Source organism: Mandrillus leucophaeus, unplaced genomic scaffold, assembly GCF_000951045.1.
Source record: "Mandrillus leucophaeus isolate KB7577 unplaced genomic scaffold, Mleu.le_1.0 Scaffold117, whole genome shotgun sequence".
NCBI lineage: Eukaryota > Metazoa > Chordata > Mammalia > Primates > Cercopithecidae > Mandrillus > Mandrillus leucophaeus.
This window is the reverse complement of record NW_012099987.1, coordinates 791,268-812,763: the sequence shown is the minus strand read 5'-3', so window position 1 is coordinate 812,763 and position 21,496 is coordinate 791,268. Positions and strand designations below refer to the sequence as shown.

The window sequence follows — 21,496 nt, the reverse complement described above, 5'->3', positions numbered from 1 at the left end:
TGAGTTTGCATTCACCTTTGGAATAGTTCTAGTTGTCAGAGATTGAATATCCTATTTTAAAATGCAATATTCTTACAACTGCCTTTGATGAAAGAGAGTTGAGATGGGACCACTGCGGAAATCTCCAGATGACTGGGGGGCAAGCAATTTGATTGCAGTGTCAAAATGCTTCCATTTAAGGAGCCAAAGTTTGCAAATGTGTGTAAACTGATCCAATCTATTCCCAGGATGTGCCTGGAGTAACTAACGTAAGTAAGTTGATCCAACCTATTTCCGAGGTGTGCCCGGCATATATGGTTAACACTGACAAACACACCTTATGAAATCTACCAGCAGCTGAGGATGCCAGGCACCTCTTCTACCTCCCTGGAAGGCCCGCTGGGGCGGCATTTGGAAGCTGTCTTCCCCGCTGTCCCCGGCCCATGTCCCCTCCCAGGACGTGGGCGTTCCCCCTGAACTCGAGTCCCGCCTCCTCGAGCTAGCCGGGGCCTAGTAGGCGGGCCAGCCACGTGGACCGCGGGCCTGATTCTCGAAAGGGGCCTACGCCGTTGCCGCGCCGCAGCTCCAGGCCAGGCCCTCGCCCGACGTCAACAGCGTAGGCCCAGCTGCCCAGGTTTACTTTTACGCCACTGACGTAACGTCATCGTGCGGGACGTGGACGGAAGAAAAAAGAGAGCGAGTGAGCGCCGGAATCAGCCCGGCGTGGAGTGCGGACCCGTGGCAGTGCCCGGCGGCTGCGGCGGTGGTGAGGCAGGTACGCTGCGAGCGGCGGGGATGGCTAGGCGCCCTAGTCTCTGCGGAAGCTGATGCGCGTCCAGGCTCAAGCGCGAGGGGCGTGAGCGCCGGGCCGCTGGTCACAGAGGAGCGGGGGCGCGGCCGGAGCAGGTGCCGGGGCCCAGGGATCTGGCCCGCGGGTAGGTGTGGGCCTTGGCCGAGGGATGGCGGCTGCACCGGGCCGCCCAGGGCGCGCTGCAAAAACCCCGGCGCGCTCCCATATGCCGGTGCGCGGCGGCCCCGGTATCTACGGATGGCTTCGGGCCCCTGACCTCCCCGGCCTCCCCTGTGTACACCATGTGAGGAACTGGGCCAAGTGGAGACTTCAGGCCTCCGCGGGCCCCTTCTCGATCGGAGAGTCCGGAGCCTGCACTGGTGGTGGCGGTGGTGGCGGTGGTGGCGGTGGTGGCAGCGCCGGGATGCCGCGGGTTTTAGCTGGCCACACGCCGACTCTCGGGCCTGGGTCTCTAGTTCCCCGCGGCCCTCCGGGCGTTCGTGATCCCCTCCTCAAAGCCAGATTCCCTTTCCAGTATGGCATTCTGTGTATGCTGGGGCCTTCCTGTTACAGCAGGGCGCACCCAGATACCCCACCTCATCCCTTCCCCCATCATTGTCCCCTGCCCTCTGAGGTGGTGAGGCCCAGCGGATCTTTGTATTTAAGTGGTGAGCCATATACCGAGCATGTGTTTGTAGATGAACTGTGTTGGGACTGAAGTTCACTTCTCTGTTCAAATCGGTTAGATAAGGGCTTTCTGTTTAGTCTGTAAAGAGATACTTGAGAAATGTCTTGAGTCAGAACATGAAAACTTTTTTCAACTGATGATACGGAGTCTAAACACACACAGAGCGTCTAGACGCAGTCACACGAATCTAGATATGAGTCTAGACAGACACACACACACTCTTTGCTCCTTGGGATCAACTGTGTGCTTCTCGAGGGCGTAATACACTCTGGCAAAGTGAGCTATCCATTACAGTGACAGAGTAGATGTAACCTTCGAGGTCAGTCAGAGGTAGTGGTACACGGAAGAGGCCAGGAGGCTTAGTTTCTGTGTCAGTCTTCAACTTCTAATTCAGTGACGGTAAGTGTTCAGAGCTTTCAATCACTCTTGGGTAACAGAGAGGTACACAGTCAGTCAATATATGTGTGTGATTGTATCTAACAGTGAATATTCGTTGAATTCTTTGTTCCTGTGATGGGTCTTGAAGGAAATTAAGGAGAAAATAATCGTAAGGCATCATTAGTGCCTTAAAGACAAAAAGAGGAAAACTGACATTTACTGACCATCTGTTGTACCCAAGCATTTTCCACGCATTATCTCATTTAATTCTCGCTATAATTCCATGAGGTCCTTAGTGTTAGTATCCCTGATTTATAAGTGAGGAAACAGAGGCTTAGGAAAATTAGGTAGCTCTCCACAAGACACACACACAGATAGCAAGTGCAGAGCACGAACCCAAGTCTGACCAATTTCAAAGGCCTTGTTCCTCATCGTTTTTGCCATATTGTCAATGGAAAGTTTGTAATCCAGATGGAAAAAGCAGTAGTCACGGGCTACTTAAAATCTAACCTATGGAATATATATCCAGCTGTGAAGACTAGAGTTGCTGGGGAAGGTTTCTTAGGGAGGTGGAACTGGAATTTGATTGTTCTACCCTTTGGCTCTTCTATAGTTATTTTGGAGAATTCACATGTAAATAATTGTTTAGCAGCCATTATTGAAGGAATTTATATAAGCAGCAAACATAGATCATGTGCCAAAATCATACTTCAGTGTTATGAAAAAACTGAAATAACAAAGATCAATTAATACTTTGTTGCCTACTAGATGCCATATGTTTTAGAACAGCTGTATCCTTCCATTCTCTGTCCTATTTCGGTGCCTTGTGCAGTATAAATTGTAAAGCAATAACACCATGCCTTATTTTTCTTCACTATGGGGCTAAATGCTAGCCTTCTGAGGCACATTTAAGAGGGCTGGGATATATCCACCAATCCATAGAACAAAAGTTAAAAGGAGGCCCACAAACAAAGAAACTGAAGTGTTCTTCTTGTGTAAACAGCAGTGTCTCTGTAGCATAAAAAGAGCCACAATATTGGGAGGCCGAGGCAGGTGGATCTTGAGGTCAGGGTATCGAGACCATCCTGGTCAACGTGGTGAAACCCCAACTCTACTAAAATACAAAAAATTTGCCAGGTGTGGTGGCGCACCGTGCCTGCAGTCCCACCTACTTGGGAGGCTGAGGCAGGGGAATCTCTTGAACCCGGGAGGCAGAGGTTGCAGTGAGCCAGGGTTGTTCCACTGCACTCCAGCCTGGCGACAGAACAAGACTCCGTCTTCAACAAACAAAAAAGAGCTACAATAATGAATGGCTTGTTCTCCCTGTACGTATAGGAAGGAGTCCCCTACTTTTTTGTGAAATAAACTCTTCTTTGTCTAAAGTCTCAAATTTGACCCAGGGTGAGGAAATGCCCATAACTGCCTCATATTCTCAACCGAGATTTCTAGCCACGTTCTCATCCTCCACAGGATTAAGATGTTAGCCAGTTGCAGACATTGCCACTGCCTTCCAGGGGTGCAAGAGTTACTTTATAATCCTGGGGCATCAGGAAGAAAAACATGGCAGCAGCCTCTGCCCTTTCCTCTTGCTTCTCATGGCTGGTTGGCAAGAATCAAGCTGACATTTCAAATAGGTGCGTTTCCCAGTTCTGTTGGGAGGTGTTAGGAGAAAAGTGGACATGGTTGTTTTAGGATATTGGATCCGTTACAGGAATTATATGAAGATTTAGTATTAATACATAAGTATTGCACCTGAAAGATTTTTTTTTTAATTTGGAAGATACCAAAAACAGCAGATATTTTTTGTGTCGCAAAATATTCCTAACCCTGCATTATTATTTGCTTACATAAAAACTAAGATGGTCCTAGGAAAGGAAGGGCTAGGGTTCAGACCTAGAAAAGAGCCACTTACTCTTTCTCTCTTTTCTGTAATATAGAGGAGGTGGGAGTTTGTCTAATACAGCAGAGTTTAGAGCAGGAGACTCAGATTTTTACTCTGAGAGTAAGGGGAAGGAGAGGGAAATGAAATGAATTCTCCAGTATTTTTCATTACTCACTTTTTAAAAAATGTGTTCTGCAGATACTTTGGTCGGTGACCACATCGCAACATGTTGAGTCAAGTTTACCGCTGTGGGTTCCAGCCTTTCAACCAACATCTCCTGCCCTGGGTCCGGTGTACAACCGTCTCCAGATCTCGTATGTACCGTAGATAACTTATGAGTATGTGGGAAGTTTGATAGTCAAAGTGTGTTTCAACAAGGTTTTCAAAGAGAAAAAAAAGTGTTTGTTTGTTTGTTTGTTTGGAGACAGGGTCTCATTTTGTCACCCAGGCTGGAATGCAGTGGCACAAACAGTCAGTGGAGCCCAGACCTCTTGGACTCAAGCAATCCTTCTGCCTCAGCCCACCAAGTACTTGGGACTACAGGCACACACCACCACACTGACTCTAACTTTTTTATTTTTTGTCGTGATGGGATTTTGCCATGTTGCCCAGACTGGTCTTGAACTCTTGAGATCAAACAATCTGCCTGCCTTGGCCTCCCAAAGTGCTGGGATTACAGGCGTGAGCCATCATGCCCAGCCAAGAAAATAGGTTTAAAAGAGGAAAAAAAAAAAAAAAGATGTAATTTGGCAGAATTGGACAAAATTCTGCCAAATAAGGAGACAAAGAGGTAGTCTCCTGGTGAAATGTTCTGAGTGTTTGGGTCAATGAAGTGTTTCCTGTATTTATTGCCCCCAAAATAAATTTTTACATGCTTTTTTTTTTTTTGAGTCTTGCTCTGTCACCCAGGCTGGAGTGCAGTGGCATAATCTTGTCTCACTGCAACCTCTGCCTCCCAGGTTCAAGCGATTCTCCTGCCTCAGCCTCCCAATTAGCTGGGATTACAGGTGTGCATCACCATGCCCAGCTAATTTTTTTATTTTTAGTAGAAATGGGGTTTTGCCATGTTGGCCAGGCTGGTCTCGAACTCCTGACCTCAGGTGATCCGCCCGCCTTGGCCTCCCTCCCGAAGTGCTGGGATTACGGGCGTTAGCCACTGTGCCCAACCCCATGCTATTTTTGTTCATTACTTTTTTTGTAATTAAGTTTTAGATTTTGAGCTAATTATAAATTCACTTGCAGTTTTAAGAAATAGTACAAAGAGGTCCCTTATACCCTTTACCCAATTTCACCTAGTATCTCAACCAAGGTATTGACATTGATACAATCAAGATACAGAACCTTTCAATCACCACAGGATTTTTTATTTCTCTTTAACAGCCACTGTCCTCTTTCCTATTACTAACCTCTGGCCAACATTAATCTGGTCTACATTTTTATAATTTTGTCATTATAAGAATGTTATATAAATGGAATCATCCAGCATGTGACCTTTTGGGATTCTGTTTTCTTTAGTATAATTCTCTGGAGAGTCATTCAAGTTGCTGTGTGTATCAGTTAGTTCCTTTATATTACTGAGTACTATTTAATGCTATGAGTGTATCACAGTTACTGTAACCATTCAGCCATTAAAGGTCATCTGGGTTGCTCTCATTTTTTGGCAGTTATAAATAAGGCTGGTATGAACATTCATGTACAGGATTTTGTGTGACCATAGTTTCATTTCTCTGGGATAAATGCCTAAGAGTGTAATTGTTAGGTCAGATTATAGCTGCATGTTTAGTTTTTTATATAGTTTGAATGTGTGTCCCTACCAAGTCTCATATTGAATTGTAATCCCCAGTGTTGGAGGTGGGGCCTATGGGAGGTGTTTTAAGTCATGGGGGTGAATGAATCCCTCATGCCTTGGTGCTGTCTTCGAGATAGTGAGTGACTTCTCACAAGATCTGGTTAAGTGTGTGGCACCACCCCGTCACTCTCTCTTCTTGCTCCCTCTCTCACCATTGGAGATGCCTGCTTCCCCTTTGCCTTCTGCCATGATTATAAGCTTCCTGAGGCCTCACCAGAAGCTGAGCAGATGCGAGCACCATGCTTCCTGTACAGCCCACAGAACTATGAGCCAATTAAACCTCTTTTCTTTGTAAATTACCTAGCCTCAGGTATTTCTTTATAGCAATGCAAAAATGGCCTAACACAGTTTTATAAGAAACTGTCAAACTGTCTTTGCAGAGTGGCAGTACCATTTTACATTCCTACTAGCATTGTATGAGTGATTCACTTTCTCTGCATCTTTACCATCATTTGATGTGGTCACTCTTTTTTATTTTAGCCATTTTGATAGATATGTAGTGATATCACATTGTGGCTTTAATGTACCTTTCCCTAATAGCTAATGATATTGAACATCTTTTCATGTGTTTATATCCTCTTCAGTGAAATGTTAGTTCATGTCTTTAGCTCAGTTTTTGTTTTGTTTTGTTTTGTTTTGTTTTTGCTTTTTGAGATGGAGTCTCGCTGTGTCACCCAGGCTGGAGTGTAGTGGCGCGATCTCAGCTCACTGCAACCTCCGCCTCCCAGGTTCAAGTGATTCTCCTGCCTCAGCCTCCTGAGTACCTGGGATTACAGATGCCCACTACCATGCCCAGCTAATTTTTGTATTTTTAGTAGAAACAGGGTTTCACCATGTTGGCCAGGCTGGTGTCAAACTCCTGACCTCAAGTGATCCCCCCACCTCAGCCTCCCAAAGTCCTGGGATTATAGGCATGAGCCTCCACACCTGGCCTTTAGCTCAGTTTGAATTGGAAAGTTTTTTGTTTTTTTTTTTAACTATTGAATTTTGAGAATTCTCTATATCTTCCTGTCTTAGTCCATTTTTATTGCTATAAAGGAATATCTGAGGCTATAAAGTAAAGAGGTTTATTTGTCATGGTTCTGCAGGCTGTACAAAAAGCATGGCACCAATAACTGCATTGGGTAAGTGCCTCAGGCTGCTTCTACTCTTGGCAGAAGATGAAGGGGAGCTGGTGCGTACAAAATCAGATGGCCAGAGAGGAAGCAAGAGAGAGAAAAGAAAGAACCAGGCCCTTTTTAACAAGCATTTCTTATGGGAACTAAGAGTGAGGACTCATGCATTCCCTCTGAGAATGGCACCAGGCTGTTCATCAGGGATCTGCCCCTGTGATTCAAACACTTCCCACCAGGCCCCACCTCCAACACTTGGGATCATATTTCAACCTGAGACTTGGTAGGGCCATACCATAGCACTTCCAGGTATTAGTCCTTTGTTGGATAGGTGGTTTCCACATATTTTCTCCCAGTCTCATAGATTGTCATTTTATTCTTTTAACAGGGTCTTTCATATAGGAAAAGTTTTTCTTTTGACGAGGTCAAATTTATCAGCTTTTCTTTTTAAGGATTATACTTTTGGGGTGGTCAAGTCTAAGAACTCTTTGTATAACCCTAGATTTTGAAGATTTCCTCCTTTTTTTTTTCCTAAAAGCTTGATAGTTTTATATTTTACACTTAAATCCATGATCCATTTTTTTTGTTGTTATTTTCTTGAGAAAGGATCTTGCTCTGTTGTTACCCAGGGCTGGAGCATAGTGGCACGATCAAGGCTCAACCTCCAGGGCTCAAGTGATCCTCCTACGTCAGCCTCCCAGGTAGCTAGGACTACAGGTGTATACTACCACACCTGGCTAATTTTTTTCTTTGTTTTTTTTTTTTTTATTTTTTATTTTATTTTTTTGAGACAGGTTGTTGCTCTGTCAACCAGGCTGGAGAGCAGTGGTGCAGTCGTTACTCACTGCAGCCACAACGTCCCAGGCTCAAGCGATTCTCCTGCCTCAGCCTCCCAAGTAGCTGGGACTATAGGCATGCATCACCACATCCAGCTAATTTTTATATTTTTTGTTGAGACAGGGTTTTGCCATGTTGCCCAGTCTTGGCACATTTAATTTTTTAAAAAATTTTTTATAGAAATGGAGTCTATGTTGCTCTGGCTGGTCTCGAACTTCTGGTCTCAAAAGATCCTCCTACCTTTACCTCCCAAAGTGCAGGAATTACAGGTGTGAGCCACTGCACCCAGCTTTGTGATCCATTTTGAGTTAATTTTTGTATAAGGTGTGAGGTGTAGGTCAGTGTTCATCTTTCAGCTTTTAATACCAGCTGTTCCAACATCATTTGTTGAAAGGCTGTTTACGATGTTTTGAGTTGGCTAGCTCCTCGATATCACCTAAATCTTATCAGTAGTCCATTTCCAGGTTTCATTGCAAGATGACTTGCCAATCAACTCATCAGGCTTATCATTAGACAGAAAAATCTCTTTCCTATTCATGTAGAGTATAAGGGCTAAAAGTTCAGGATTTGGAACCAGGTCCGGGGTTTTTAAAACTAGCCCTTCTCCTTATTAAGTAACTTAGTAGCTTAAAACAACTGTCTGTTTAGGTCACAATTCTGTGGGATGGTATTTTGAACTGGGCTCAGCTGCACAGTGGTTCTGTGTCTGTGTCTGTGTCAGGTCTCAGATTGACTTAGGGCTGATTGTTGGGGATGAAGGGGCCTCTGCTGGGATGACACATCACCTGTGTTCCGTGTGGCTTCTCATCCTTCAGCAAGCTGTTCGTGGCTTCTTTGCGTGATGCTTGCAGGGTTCCCAAGAAGGGCAAGCATGGTAGCTGCAAGTCCTCTTGAGATGTAAACTCAGAATTTATATACTGTTCCTTCTGCCACATTGTTTTGGTCAAAGCAAGTTACAGGGCCAGCCCAAATTTAAGAAGTTTGGAAAATTGACTCACCTGTTAATGGAGAAGCTGCAAAAGGATTGTGGCCATTTTTGTAATCTGGCAACACTGGTAAATTACTCAGTTACTCTGAGCATCGGTTTCCTTATTTATAAAATGGATAACAAGAATAAGGAACTCATAATAATACCTAACTTATGAGGCTTAATTCATGAGAATTCAGTGAGATGATGATGATGGTGATGATGACGACAATGATGATGAAGGTAGAGTATAGAAAAGCTCAAACTATTTTTCCTCTGCTCTCACTCCATGACAACGAGCAACACAGAAGACTTCTGTGACCAAATGTGTGGGGGTTGCAGTTGGCATCAGTTGGGTATCCTCCAGTTCAATTCTGACACTACCTCCCTGAGGACAGCCCACAGGTTGAGGGCTCAGTCCCACAAGATCATCCCCACCTTCCTACCAGTCCTAAGTCCAGGCCTCTGGAACTGCTGACTGACCAGCTTCAAGCTGGGGTTCCCACAATCCCCTCTTTGGGCTTGGTTGATTTGCTAGAATCATGCAGAGAACTCAGGGAAACACTGAGATTTACCAGTTTATTACAAAGGATGCAGATGAAGAGATACGTAGGGTGAGGTGTGGGGTAAGAGGCATAGATCTTCCATGCCCATCCCGGGCATGCCACTCTCCAGGAACCTCCACATGTTCAGCTGTCTGGAAGCTCTCTGAACCTTGTCCCCTTGGAACTCTTATGGAGATTTACTGGGGTAGGCATGATTAAAGCATGGACAACTGTGTTGAAATGTGATTGAACAAAAAGGATGTGACCTAATACTAATAGACTGAGTGGGGTAACCCAGCGAGGCCTGTCTGTTCAGATTTTATCTTGGTCTTTCTGTGCAATATTTCTTCCTCCAAGGTATGGGGCAGGACCGTCTCTGGATTGAGAGTCTTACAACCCACAATCAAATTAGAGTCCTGCCTTGAGCAGGTGAAAGGAGTTCAGGAGAAGATCAGAGAGAGATTCTGTTTCCTTACACCAACATTATAACGAAAGACTGTAAAAAGCACTATTAGAGTTAGAAGCCAGGAACCATGGATATATATGCCATGTCACAATAAGTAATACTTTTTTCATAGTACCAGCTAATATTCATTGAGTATTTATTTTGTGCCAATCTCTGTTCGTGCATAAACTTGTTTTGTCCCCCATACGAACCTTATGAGATAGTTAGGGAGACAGCAAGTAAGTGAAGGGGTTGAGATTCCACTCAGGCAGTCTGGCTCCAGAGCCAACGCTTATCCTTTTTACTCCTGTAGAAGGTGTGTGAATACTTAGTACAACTCCTGGTACGTGGTAAGTGTTCACTTCAGTATTTTTATTATTGATACTTATCCTCATTAGGCTCATTCGCAGAAGGAGGCACTTTCTAATTGTTTCCCTAGGTTTTTGGATTTGGGGATTTGGATTTTTCTGGAATGGAGCTCTTTCACTGATCATGATAAGCAGAATAGCAGGGGGAAAAAATAGGAAAAGAAAGGCAAAATGAGAAAGCTTATGGAGACAAACAGAGAAGGCAATGGAAGGCCAGAAAGAAAAAGAGAAGTCATGTCAGGGTCCCTTCTTGCTGAGGCCTGGAACACAGCCTCATTGGTTGCTGGGCATAAGGACTCTGATGCTGAAGAAATAAAGGGTTCTCCTCCTTAAGGGTAATAAGAGTATAATCTGTGGCCCTTAAGAAGAACATGGACAACCCCTCCCATCCCCCACCACGCCACACCTGTACACACATACACCTCACTATGCCCTCATACCTACTAGGAGGGGACAGATTTTCTTTGAAACTTAGAGCCTAAAAGTTCCTTAGAAGATGGGAAACAATTACTTCTCTAGAAACCTTGAATTTTCCTAACTAATCAAGGCCTTCTCCGTTTTCAGTATGGACCCTAACAAGTGTAATACACTGTAGAACATTTAAAAAATACCCCCCAAGAAATGTAGGGTCAACCTTGGAAGGTAAAAGGTGTTATTCAATAGGAAACCCAAAAAGCTCTGGGTCCCATGAAGCTCTCCTTTGTGCTAGAACCTACTGGATTTGACTGAGTCACCTGCATGAAACCTTATTAATAGTGGTGACCTCCTCTTGAACCCTAACAGGCCTTATCTACTGCTGTTACCCTATTGTCTCCAGCCAGAATGACCCTTGACTACCTGGCACTGAGCCATGCCACCCACCCTCTTCTCCTGATACAGACTGTGGGTTAGCTTCCTTCGTGCTAGCCTGGCTGCTGGATTCTGATTGGCTTCTACCATTTGATCACCATTTGATCAGCTGGACAGACACGCATGCCACTACCCATGTACCCGAGGTACCCTCTCAGGCTGCTCCACCCATGCTCACCACCTCTTCCAGGTCGGGATAGGCCCTCCAGTGGACAGGAGAGAAAGCCAGAAAGCCTAGATCTGACAGCTATCAAAGGGATAATACATGATACTTGGAGCTCTGCAAACAGCCACTGATGATCCCTGGTCCAAACCCTAGGGAAGTAAGCCTGTCCCTCCACCACCCTTCTCTCTATCAGATCAGTGAGACCAAACCATTATGTGTACAACTTTTAAACTTAAGACTTAGGTGTACATATTGCTTAGGATAGTATTCCTGAAAACAGAGTAGGGTACCTGTATTATTAATAATTAACCTAATGAAGGAAAGTAGCACTCCGCAAAACTTAGCCTCAACAACAAACCAGTCTTTCAGTCCCAGGGACTCCCGCAGCAGGAAGAGACCATACACCTGTGGATCCAGCAATGCCGTCAGAATCCCAGTTCCATCCCAGATAATAGCTTACTAAGTAGCTGTGTGCCCGGATCTAGATGCCAAGCCTATTGTGAAAAAAGATCATATTATCTTTCTTATATCTCCACAAACCGGAAACATAGTCACTTGAAAAATGGTTATTTAAGGAAAGGAAGAAATGAATCTTCACTACTTTGTTAGAAATGTTCTAAGATTTGTGTGTGAAGGACACAGGAAGGGAGGAGAACCCACAGTCGCCTTCCCATTCATGAGAATAAGCTCCTGCCTACTTTACCCACCAACAGTAGATTGTGGTTAGGGAGTGAGTTAGTGACCAGGAGAGAGTCAGAGGTCTAAAGAGGTTTTCAGAAAATTGTCATTTATAGACAGACAATATAAAGGGAAGTGATAATGGTTGGTTCAAGTGAAGGTACTTAACTCTCTAATACAGTAATAGAACAGTGGTTCAAAAGGTGGCTTGGAATGATTATTTTAGTAATTCATTTGAATACTTATGAGTTGCTTATAATGAGATATAGAGAAGTCTTTGCAGGGAATTGCTTAAAGCTTAGTCCTGCTGAGAACCTATGTTACCCACCATGTCTTGCTTCTTGCTATTAGGAAGGAAGGTCTATTTGCTGTAAGTGCTCCTCCACCCCCACTGATTGACAGCATCTTCTCTCCCATGGAGACTTCACCCAGCCCATCTGCCTATGCAGTCATTCTCCTTCTATGTCAGTTACAATTATGTGCATGTAGCAGGAAACTCAAAATAATAATGGCTCAAACAGGATAGAAATGTATTTCTCTCTTTCTCCTGAAGGAAGCCTAGCAGTCCTGAAAGAAGGTAGGCAGTCCAGGGCTTCCAGAATAGCACTGTGGAATCATCAGGGATCCCTGCTCTTTCATTCTTGTTGCTTCACAGTTCCTTCCAGTTCAAAATGAGTGATTGAGCTCCAGCCTTCATACCCATGTTCCAAGCAGCAGTGGGGATGAAGGGAAGAAAGCATGTCTCTTTTAAGTTCCTAGAAATTCCACATAACATTTTCACATGTATCTTGTTAGCCAGCTATCTTGTTAGTCAGATATCTTGTTGGTCAAGACATGGTCCTGTCTATCTGAGCAAGAAAGGCTGGGAAATGTAGTCTTTAGACTGATGGCAGTATGCCTGGCCAATACTTGGGGATCTGGTAATTGTGTGAGAAAGGACGAATGGGTAATTAGTAAGCAGCTAAGCAGGAGATGTTGGGCCCATAAGTGTTGAAGGGGTTCTGTGCCTGACATTCAGCTTTTACTCTTTTACTTCTGGCTTTATGCAGGTATCTCTTTGGCTTTTAATCAAGATTTTTTTCCTCCTTAGAAATCTTGTATAATTTTTTTTGTTTGTTTGTTCATCTGTACAAATTATCTGTAATCTTGTACAGTGTTACAAGAAAAAGAATCAAGAAAATTGGTTAGAGGCAGGTGTCCGAGGGGATAGAAAGTATCTGACTCTAACATTGCTTTTCCTTCAGAAAGCTCTTTGGTTTCTTTCATCATTGTTACAGGCATCTGAATTCATCAAAGAGAAATTGTAGATAGGCTAGTTGAGATTTTGTATTACTCATACACTTACTTTGTTCTTTACTGTCTTTGCTAATCAGGTTCTTCCTTCTTTTTTTGTTTTTTGAGAAGGAATCTCACTCTGTCGCTCAGGCTGGAGTGCAGTGGCACGATCTCGGCTCACTGCAACCTCTGCCTCCCAGGTTCAAGCGATTCTCCTGCCTCAGCCACCTGAGTAGTTGATATTATAGGTGCCCACCACCACGCTCGGCTAAGTTTTGTATTTTAGTAGAGACGGGGTTTCACTATGCTGTCCAGGCTGGTCTTGAGCTCCTGACCTCAAGTGATCCTTCTGCCTCCGCCTCCCAAGGTGCTGGGATTATAGGTGTGAGCTGCCATGCCTGGCCGGCTCTTTCCTCTTTTTATAGTAATATGGTTTCTTTAGAAACACCCATATTTTTCTGATTATGAAAGCAATGCATCTTTACTGCATAAGCTTGGAAAACCTAAGAAAGAACAAAGAAGAAAATTTAAAATTGCTTATAATCCTATCAAGAGATAAAATATTAATTTTCCATTAATTTTATCCCATCTATGTGTTTATACATATATGAAATTACCATATAAGCATTTTTGTACATTATTAAAAATTCTAAAAATGTTAATCTTTTTCCCTTTATCCAACATTTACTCTACTTCTGATTTTTCTGATAATAAATAACATGGTGATGAATAGCTTTCTGATAAATCTCTTTTTTAGAGAACTTTTTTTAAAGGCTTTTGATACATTTGCCAACCTGTCTTCAAGAGAGATTAATTTGTTTGTACTGTTCACCAACAGCATTTGAGTATGCCTATGACCTGCGTCCTGGGTGTAAACGCCATACAATAGTAAAATAAGAATATGCTAGATAGAGCTTTTGATATACTGTACTAGTTTTACACAGTTAATAATGATAATGCTGTTTTTTGGTATCTAAACTGGTTAATACTGAGCATGTGTGTTTTTATTGAAAAACTATATTATTTCTTTTTTTCTTGCATTTGACTTTGATGGCTACAGATTGTATCCAGCCTTCAGTCATCAGACATGTTCGTTCTTGGAGCAACATCCCCTTTATCACTGTACCCCTCAGTCGTACACATGGCAAGTCCTTTGCCCACCGCGGTGAACTGAAGCATGCCAAGAGAATCGTGGTGAAGCTCGGCAGTGCTGTGGTGACCCGAGGGGATGAATGTGGCCTGGCCCTGGGGCGCTTGGCATCTATTGTTGAGCAGGTGATTGCCAAGATAGAAATTATGCTGTACTGAAATTTGGGTTTTAAGTTACTACTTCAAATTGGGTTTAAGTTGCTCATCAACTTATAAAAATAATTGTGATTTCAGTGCAATAGATTTAACCCAATGTGAAAACTGTTTCCCAACGTAGATGCCAGTGAGAGATGGCATCTTAGGGCAAGAAAAGGGGATGTTAAGGAGTAGGGGTGATTTCATGCAGTTCATGCCTCAGACTTCTTCGTGATAAAGAGCTGTTTCTGTTGGAGATTCTTAGTTCTGGCTATGCAGTAGAATCATCTCGGGCCTGGAGATGCCTGGGTTTCACATCTAGCCGTTTAATAAGTATCTCTGGGATGGGGCTGCTGTGTTTGTCTGTCTTGAGAGGATCTCACTCTTGTCACCCAGGCTGGACTGTTGTGGCACGATCATGGCTCACTGCAGCCTCGACCTATCGAGCTCAAGTGATACTCCCACCTCAGCCTCCTGAGTAGCTGCAGCTACAGGCACAAACCATTATGCCCAGCTAATTTGTGTAGTTTTTGTAGGGACGGGGGTCTCGCTATGTTGCCCAGGTTGGTTTCCAACTGCTGGGCTCAAGTGATTCTCCTACCTTGGCCTCCCAAAGTGCTGGGCCTGCAAACTTTTTCTGCAAGAGACCAGATAGTAAATATTTTAGTTTTGTAGGTTATATGTTCTGTGTCTCCACTACACAGCTCTGCAGAAGCAACCACAGACAATACATAAATGAATGAGCATGGCCGTGAGCTGATAAAATTTCATTTACAAAAACAGGCAGCATGCCAGATTTGGCCAAAAGTAAAAATCCAGACATCCCGGCATCCCACAGATAAAGCAAGAGCTCTTCTATGGCATCTGAAATTTTACACTACCCTCGTAATTAAATTTTCAGTTTTTAAAAAACAACTTTCCTGAGGCGTTAATATTGGGAAACTGCTAACCTGAAACTTGATACAATGTTTTTCTTACATTTTCTATTCTAAATAATTATCAAGCCTGAGCAACAAAGTGAGACCCTGTCTCTACAAAAATGAAATCGCTGGGCGTGGTGACTAGCACCTGTAATCTCAGCACTTTGGTGGAAGGCTGAGGCGGGAGGATTGCTTGAGCCCAGGAGTTCAAGACCAGCCTAAGCCACATAATGAGACCCCATCTCTACAAAAATTTTTTTAAAAATTAGCCAGGCACGGTGGCACTTTCCTGTGGTCCTGGCTACTCAGGAGGCTGAGGTAGGAGGATTGCTTGAGCCTGGGAGGTTGAAGCTGCAGTGAGCTATGATCACGCAACTGACTGCACTCCAGCCTTGGTGACAGAGCAAGACCCTGTCTAAAAAAGTTCTGACTTCTTGGTAGGCTGAGGCAGGGGGATTGCTTGAGCCCAGGAGCTCAAGGTTGCAGTGAACTATGATAAAGTCACTGCACTACAGCCTGGGCAACAGAGAAAAATCCTGACCTCCAGTCCCCACCCCTCCCACACACACAAAAAGAAAACAGCAATAATCAAACCCACCTTCTAGATTGAGTTCATCAGATACATTTAAAAAATATTTATCAAGAGACTACACTGTGAGGGGCACTAGCTTCTCTACCCTCTCTACCTTAGAGATATAACAGTCTCTACCCTTTGGGAGCCAGAACTGGGACTCCCCAGACATTAAGGTGACTGTTCAGGGCAGTAAATATCCAAATAAGTGGGCCCAAATGACAGTGAGCGATGGGTCCAGAGATGGGAAACTCAGATGAGAGTGTGGTTGTTCCTGGGGCTTCCTAGGAGAGCTGGAACTCAGCCTGGGCCTTGACAACTGATGGGATTTGTACAAACAGAGGGGAAAAGTTCCATGCTAATAAGTATCAGTGTGACATGCTCCTGCAGTTGTGCAGTCCAGTGGTTCTGGGGAATGGACAGGCTCTCAAGCGGATTCCAGATCGAGGATAGACAGGAATGAGTGTGGCATGCTGTGGGCCAGGGAGGAGACAAGCTGGGAAGTAGAGGTGGTCATCTCATTAGAAAGAATGAAAAAAAAAGTGGATCATTGCATTAGGCAGGGCTCTGAAGCCAACTGTGTGAGTTGGAGTGCAGTCTCAAAAGCAGACCGAAGATTTTGAACGGAGGAGAAACTTGATGAAAAGAGCAGGAAAAACCTGGTAAAGGTTTGCGTAGGTTACCAGCTTTGTAGGGCTGCATGTGGACCTAATGGAAGAGCTGTCTCCATCAGGGCCTGCCTAATAGTCATCTTATCATGTCAGATGGACTCAGGAACCAACTTAAAGTGGTTTCCACTGGCCATAAATGGGATGATTTGAACATCAAGAAAGGGAATCACAGCTGGGCACAGTGGCTCATACCTGTAATCCCAACACTTTGGTAGGCCAAGGTGGGGGGATCACCTGAGGTCAGGAGTTCAAGACTAGCCTGGCCAACATGGTGAAATCTTGTCTCTACTAATAATGCAAAAATTAACCAGGCATGGTGGCACCTGCCTGTAATCCCAGCTACTTGGGAGGCTGAGGCAGGAGAATCTCTTGAACCTTGGAGGTGGAGGTTGCAGTGAGACGAGATAGCACTACTGCACTCCAGCCTGGGTGAGAGTGATACTGATTCTCAAAAAAAAAAAGGGAATCACTGCACAATGCAACAAAATATGTTTAAATCCATGAGTTCATAATTACACTTAAAAAAAAAAAAACTTCATGGACGGGCGTGGTGGCTCATGCCTATAATCCCAGCACTTTGGGAGGCCGAGGCAGGCAGATCATGAAGTCAGGAGATCCAGACCATCCTGGCTAACAGTGAAACCCCGTCTCTACTAAAAATACAAAAAATTAGCTGAGTGTGGTGGTGGGCGCCTGTAGTCCCAGCTACTTGGGAGGCTGAGGCAGGAGAATGGTGTGAACCTGGGAGGCGGAGCTTGCAGTGAGCTGAGATTGCACCATTGCACTCCAGCATAGGAGACAGTGAGACTCCGTCTCAAAAAAAAACAAAAAAAAAAAATTTCATTGGCCATTTTTGGAGGGTGCTAGAGAAGCTACTCATTATATTGAAAATGGATTAGTAAAGGGGAGGAGACACACATTTGTCCTGCTTTTCATAGGCAAACTGTACCTTCAGGGTAATCAAATAGTTAGTAAAGGAGAGTTTCCCTTTTGGAATTTTTCCAGATTATAAATGAAGGAATCATTGAGTTAGAGTATCAGCATTTTGCAGCTCCTAATGGAATAATGGATCTTGGCAATATCATCAACAGATGCTAACATCACAAAAACAAAGATAACCAGGCATTGTGTATCTCCTTGATGGATGTGCACACCACAACTTACAAAGACTTGTTGGGGGAAAAAAAAAAGCCTTCATACCAAACATCAGTTTATAGGATATACAAAGTGCAGGATTAACATCATAAGGACACAATTGGGAAAATGTAGGCTGGGAAATCCTAAAGAATAAACAACTCAGTTTAACAAAAATTACAAGGGGGAAAACTGATGGAGAGGGGAATCCATGAATTAAAGAAACTTGAGAGACACTTCAATTAATTGGTAATGCAGGGTTTAATTTGCATCTCAATTTGAGCAAGGAAAAAAAATTGGAAAAATATGAACACTGGCTATTTGATATGAAGGAAATCATTGAAATATTCCAGATGATAATGGTTTTGTGGAGAGAGAAATATATATAATTATATATTATATATAATATATATGATTATCTTTTAGCAGTTATTACTGAACTATTTACAGATGAAATAACATGTCTGTTGCCTGGAATTTGTATTAAAACAATGGTGAGGGTATAGAGCGGTTATTAGAGACTAGGAAATTGGCCATGAGAGATAGTTGGTGAAACTGTGTGGTATGTACATGGGGATTTATAATACTATTCTCACCACTTCGGTTAAATATGAAATTTTCTTTTTTTTTTTTTTGATTTTTATTTATTTATTTTAGAGAGAGGGTCTTGCTCTGTCGCCTAGGCTGGAATGCAGTGGTGTAATCATAGCTCACTGCAGCCCTGACCTCCTGGGCTCAGTTGGGATCCTCCTTTAGCCTCCTGAGTAGCTGGGACTACGGGCACATGCTGCTTGGCTGGTTTTTTTTTTTTTTAATTTTTCATAGATATGGGGTCTTGCTATTTTGCCCAGGCTGGTTTCGAATTCCTGGCCTCAAGCAATCCTCCCACCTCAGGCAGCTGAAACTTTCTGTGATAAAATATTGTTGTCGGGGCCAGGCACAGTAGCTCACACCTGTAATCCCAGCACTTTGGGAAGCTACTCAGGGGGCTGAGGTGGGGGGATTGCTTGAGTCCTGGAGGTCAGGGTTGCAGTGTGCTGTGATTGTGCCACTGTCCTCCAGCGTGGGTGACAAAGCAAGACCCTGTTTCCAAAAAAAAAGTTATTATTGTTTTAAATCATGGTTTATCATAGCTGTTTGTGAGTTCCTGGACCAGTTAAAAGGGTTCAGATATCAGAAGGAAAGGACAGTTTAGGAATATTGACTTTATTGCATCTTGAGTCTTTAATTTTTTCATATAAGTCTGCTTAAGGTAGGAAACAAAATGACCACATTTGGTTCTGGGCAGGCAGAGCAGAACAAGGTCAGCATCTGCCCCTGGTGTAGGCAGAGGCAACCCATAGGATCAGATGTGCCACCAGAACAGCCTCATTTACCCAGGTTAAGCCTTAGAACCTGAGAAGCCATCTGCTGAGTCTACATTGCATTTCCTACCTGTGGACTTTTATTCTGGGCTTCATTTCTTGGAGCAATGAGGCCTTCTGTATTACACACTCCCTGCAAATATTAGGTTGGCACAAAAGTAATTGTGGTCTTTGCTATTACTGTCAATGGTAATTGACATGCAATTACTTTTGCACCAACCTAATACAATCATGTCCTATAGATGTCAAACTTGGCTAGACACCAGAATTTCCTTATTAACAATGTCTTACTTAGGCCAGGTGGCTTATGTCTGTAATCCACAGCTTTGGGAGGCCGTGGCAGGAGGATGGATTGAGACCAGAAGTTTGAGGCCAGTCTGGGCAACATAGTGAGACTCCATTTCTACAAAAATGCATTAAAAAAGAAAAATTAGCTGGGCATGGTGGCATGAACCTGTAGTTCCAGCTACTTGTGAGGCTGAGGCAGGAGGATCACTTAAGCCTAGGCAGCCAAGGCTGCAGTGAGCCACACTCCTGCCACTGCACTCCAGCCTGGGTGACAGAGCAAGACTCTGTCTTAAAAAATTTTTTTTCATAGGGTTCTTTTTGTTGTTGTTGTTTTTGAGACAGCATCTCTCTCATTCTATTGCCCAGGTTGGAGTGTGGTGGTGCGATCATGGCTCACTGCAGCCTCATCCTCCCTGAGCTCAGGTGATCCTTCTACGTTGGCCTCCCGAGGTAGCTGGCATGCACCACCATGCCTGGCTAAATTTTGTATTTTTTGTAGAGACTGGGTGTTGCCATGTTGCCTGGGTGGTCTTGAACCTCCTGGGCTCAGGAACCTTCTGCCTGCCTTGGCCTCCCAAAGTACTGGGATTACAGGCATGAGCCACCATGCCCAGCCAATTGTTTTAATTAAAAAATAAATTAAAATGTCTGATTTTTATCTGCCACCTGCTAAACAGAAATTTGAGACAGGATGTAGGAATCTGTGTTTTTCCCAGACAGTCTGGTTGATTCTTCCAGAGCCAGCCCCATGCTGGTTCATAAACCAGCATTCGGGATCTACTCAATAGTCCACCCTACCTCCATCCCTTGTGAAAAGATGAACGAGACAGTACAGTGACTTGTGATCCCCTTTCCTTTCTCAATGCCAGGTATCAGTGCTGCAGAATCAGGGCAGAGAGATGATGCTGGTGACCAGCGGAGCTGTAGCCTTTGGCAAACAACGCTTGCGCCATGAGATCCTTCTGTCTCAGAGCGTGCGGCAGGCCCTACACTCGGGGCAGAACCAGCTGAAAGAGATGGTGAGTGCTGCTTCCCCACACGTTAAAATGGACCTTCAGGTCTTCTTCCCTCATTTCCTACCACACCTTGTCTCATTGGTATATTACAGGCAATTCCAGTCTTAGAGGCACGAGCCTGTGCAGCTGCCGGACAGAGTGGGCTGATGGCCTTGTATGAGGCTATGTTTACCCAGTACAGCATCTGTGCTGCCCAGGTGAGAGGCTGGGCTTTGAAAGGGGTGTGGGACCTGTGAGGGTGGTTCTTGTGGAACAAAGGGGTCTGGAACTAGTCTACTAGGATATGGTGTCAGCTTCATCACTTGCTACTTGAGAGATCTGAAGAAAGTTTTTTATCTAACCTTTTTGTGCCTCAGTTTCCTCATCTGAAAATGGGGATAATATCAGTGCCTATTTCAGATAATTTTTGGAAGGACTCAGTGAGAAAATATATGAAAAGCATTTGGTATAGTGTTTGCTACATAATACATTCTCAGTATTAGCTCGTGTTACCCTAATAACACTTAGGATTACAAGTGCTAACACTTCTGAAGACAGAGAAGTTAAACGGCTTTATTTCACTGCTTCTTTGATTTCAGGTGGCTTGCTTCTTTTTGCATGTGGTTGGTTGCCTTTTATAGCAGATACTTATTAAGCTTTGAAGGGAAAGAGGAATGCTGGTGGGTGGCTGGTTTTTCACTCATTCAGCAAATATTTATTGAGCACCTATGGTGTATCTAGCAGTCTTGGGCATTGGGGATACTGTGGTGAACAAATCAAACATGATTCCAGTCGTCATGGGACTTATGAATTTTTGGTGGCTACCCCTAAATGTTCTAGAACCTTCTTTCTGCATTGTTTCATTTTTACCTAAATCTCCTGAATTTTTTTGAATTATATTCTTAATCAACTGTACAGCTACACACTAGAGACATCTAAATAGCAGTCACTTCAGGAAACAACTGAAAAAAAAATCTTAACTCCCAAATTATTTTATTTTGAAACCCCTTTACCTGTAAAGATGTAAAATAGCCGTTATTTTATATTATGGATATTATTTTACATGTGCACTACATGCACGGATGTTATTTTACACCGGTGATATTGTTATGTATACATATATTGTTTCAGGTTTTGCTTCTTCATTTCCTGTTACCTTTTTTTGTTTCTCCATCATTTGCCTGTTTGTACCCACAGTGATGTTCTGGTATTACACCAGAGTGTCCTCATGTCAGTGAGTTAAAACAGAAAGGCATGGGCTTGTCCCATTGCCTATGACTGGGGACCCTACTTTCTGTAATCTTAGCTTTTTTCTCTTAGTATAAATGCAATATAAATCTCTATTTCTATCACTCTTCTTAATTATCTGCTTTCTCGTCTCCACAGTCCAGTGACAGTTTTGGTCTTTAATTTTTTTAAAGTGCCTGGAGCTGGGTGAGGAAGCTCAAGTCCAAGAGCTAT

General features: G+C 43.7%; 1 protein-coding gene across 1 annotated transcript in view; it reads left to right on the top strand.

Moving 5' to 3' along the window:
* The first annotated feature begins 351 nt into the window (after positions 1-351).
* Positions 352-21,496, top strand: part of ALDH18A1 (aldehyde dehydrogenase 18 family, member A1) — a 49,858-nt gene continuing 28,713 nt past the window's right edge. Inside the window, exons 1-5 of the mRNA XM_012000742.1 lie at positions 352-754; positions 3,916-4,031; positions 13,869-14,083; positions 19,910-20,059; positions 20,149-20,253. Of these exons, the coding sequence (XP_011856132.1) occupies positions 3,944-4,031; positions 13,869-14,083; positions 19,910-20,059; positions 20,149-20,253 (558 nt within the window). The 5' untranslated portion in view covers positions 352-754; positions 3,916-3,943. The remainder of the gene's footprint in view (positions 755-3,915; positions 4,032-13,868; positions 14,084-19,909; positions 20,060-20,148; positions 20,254-21,496) is intronic.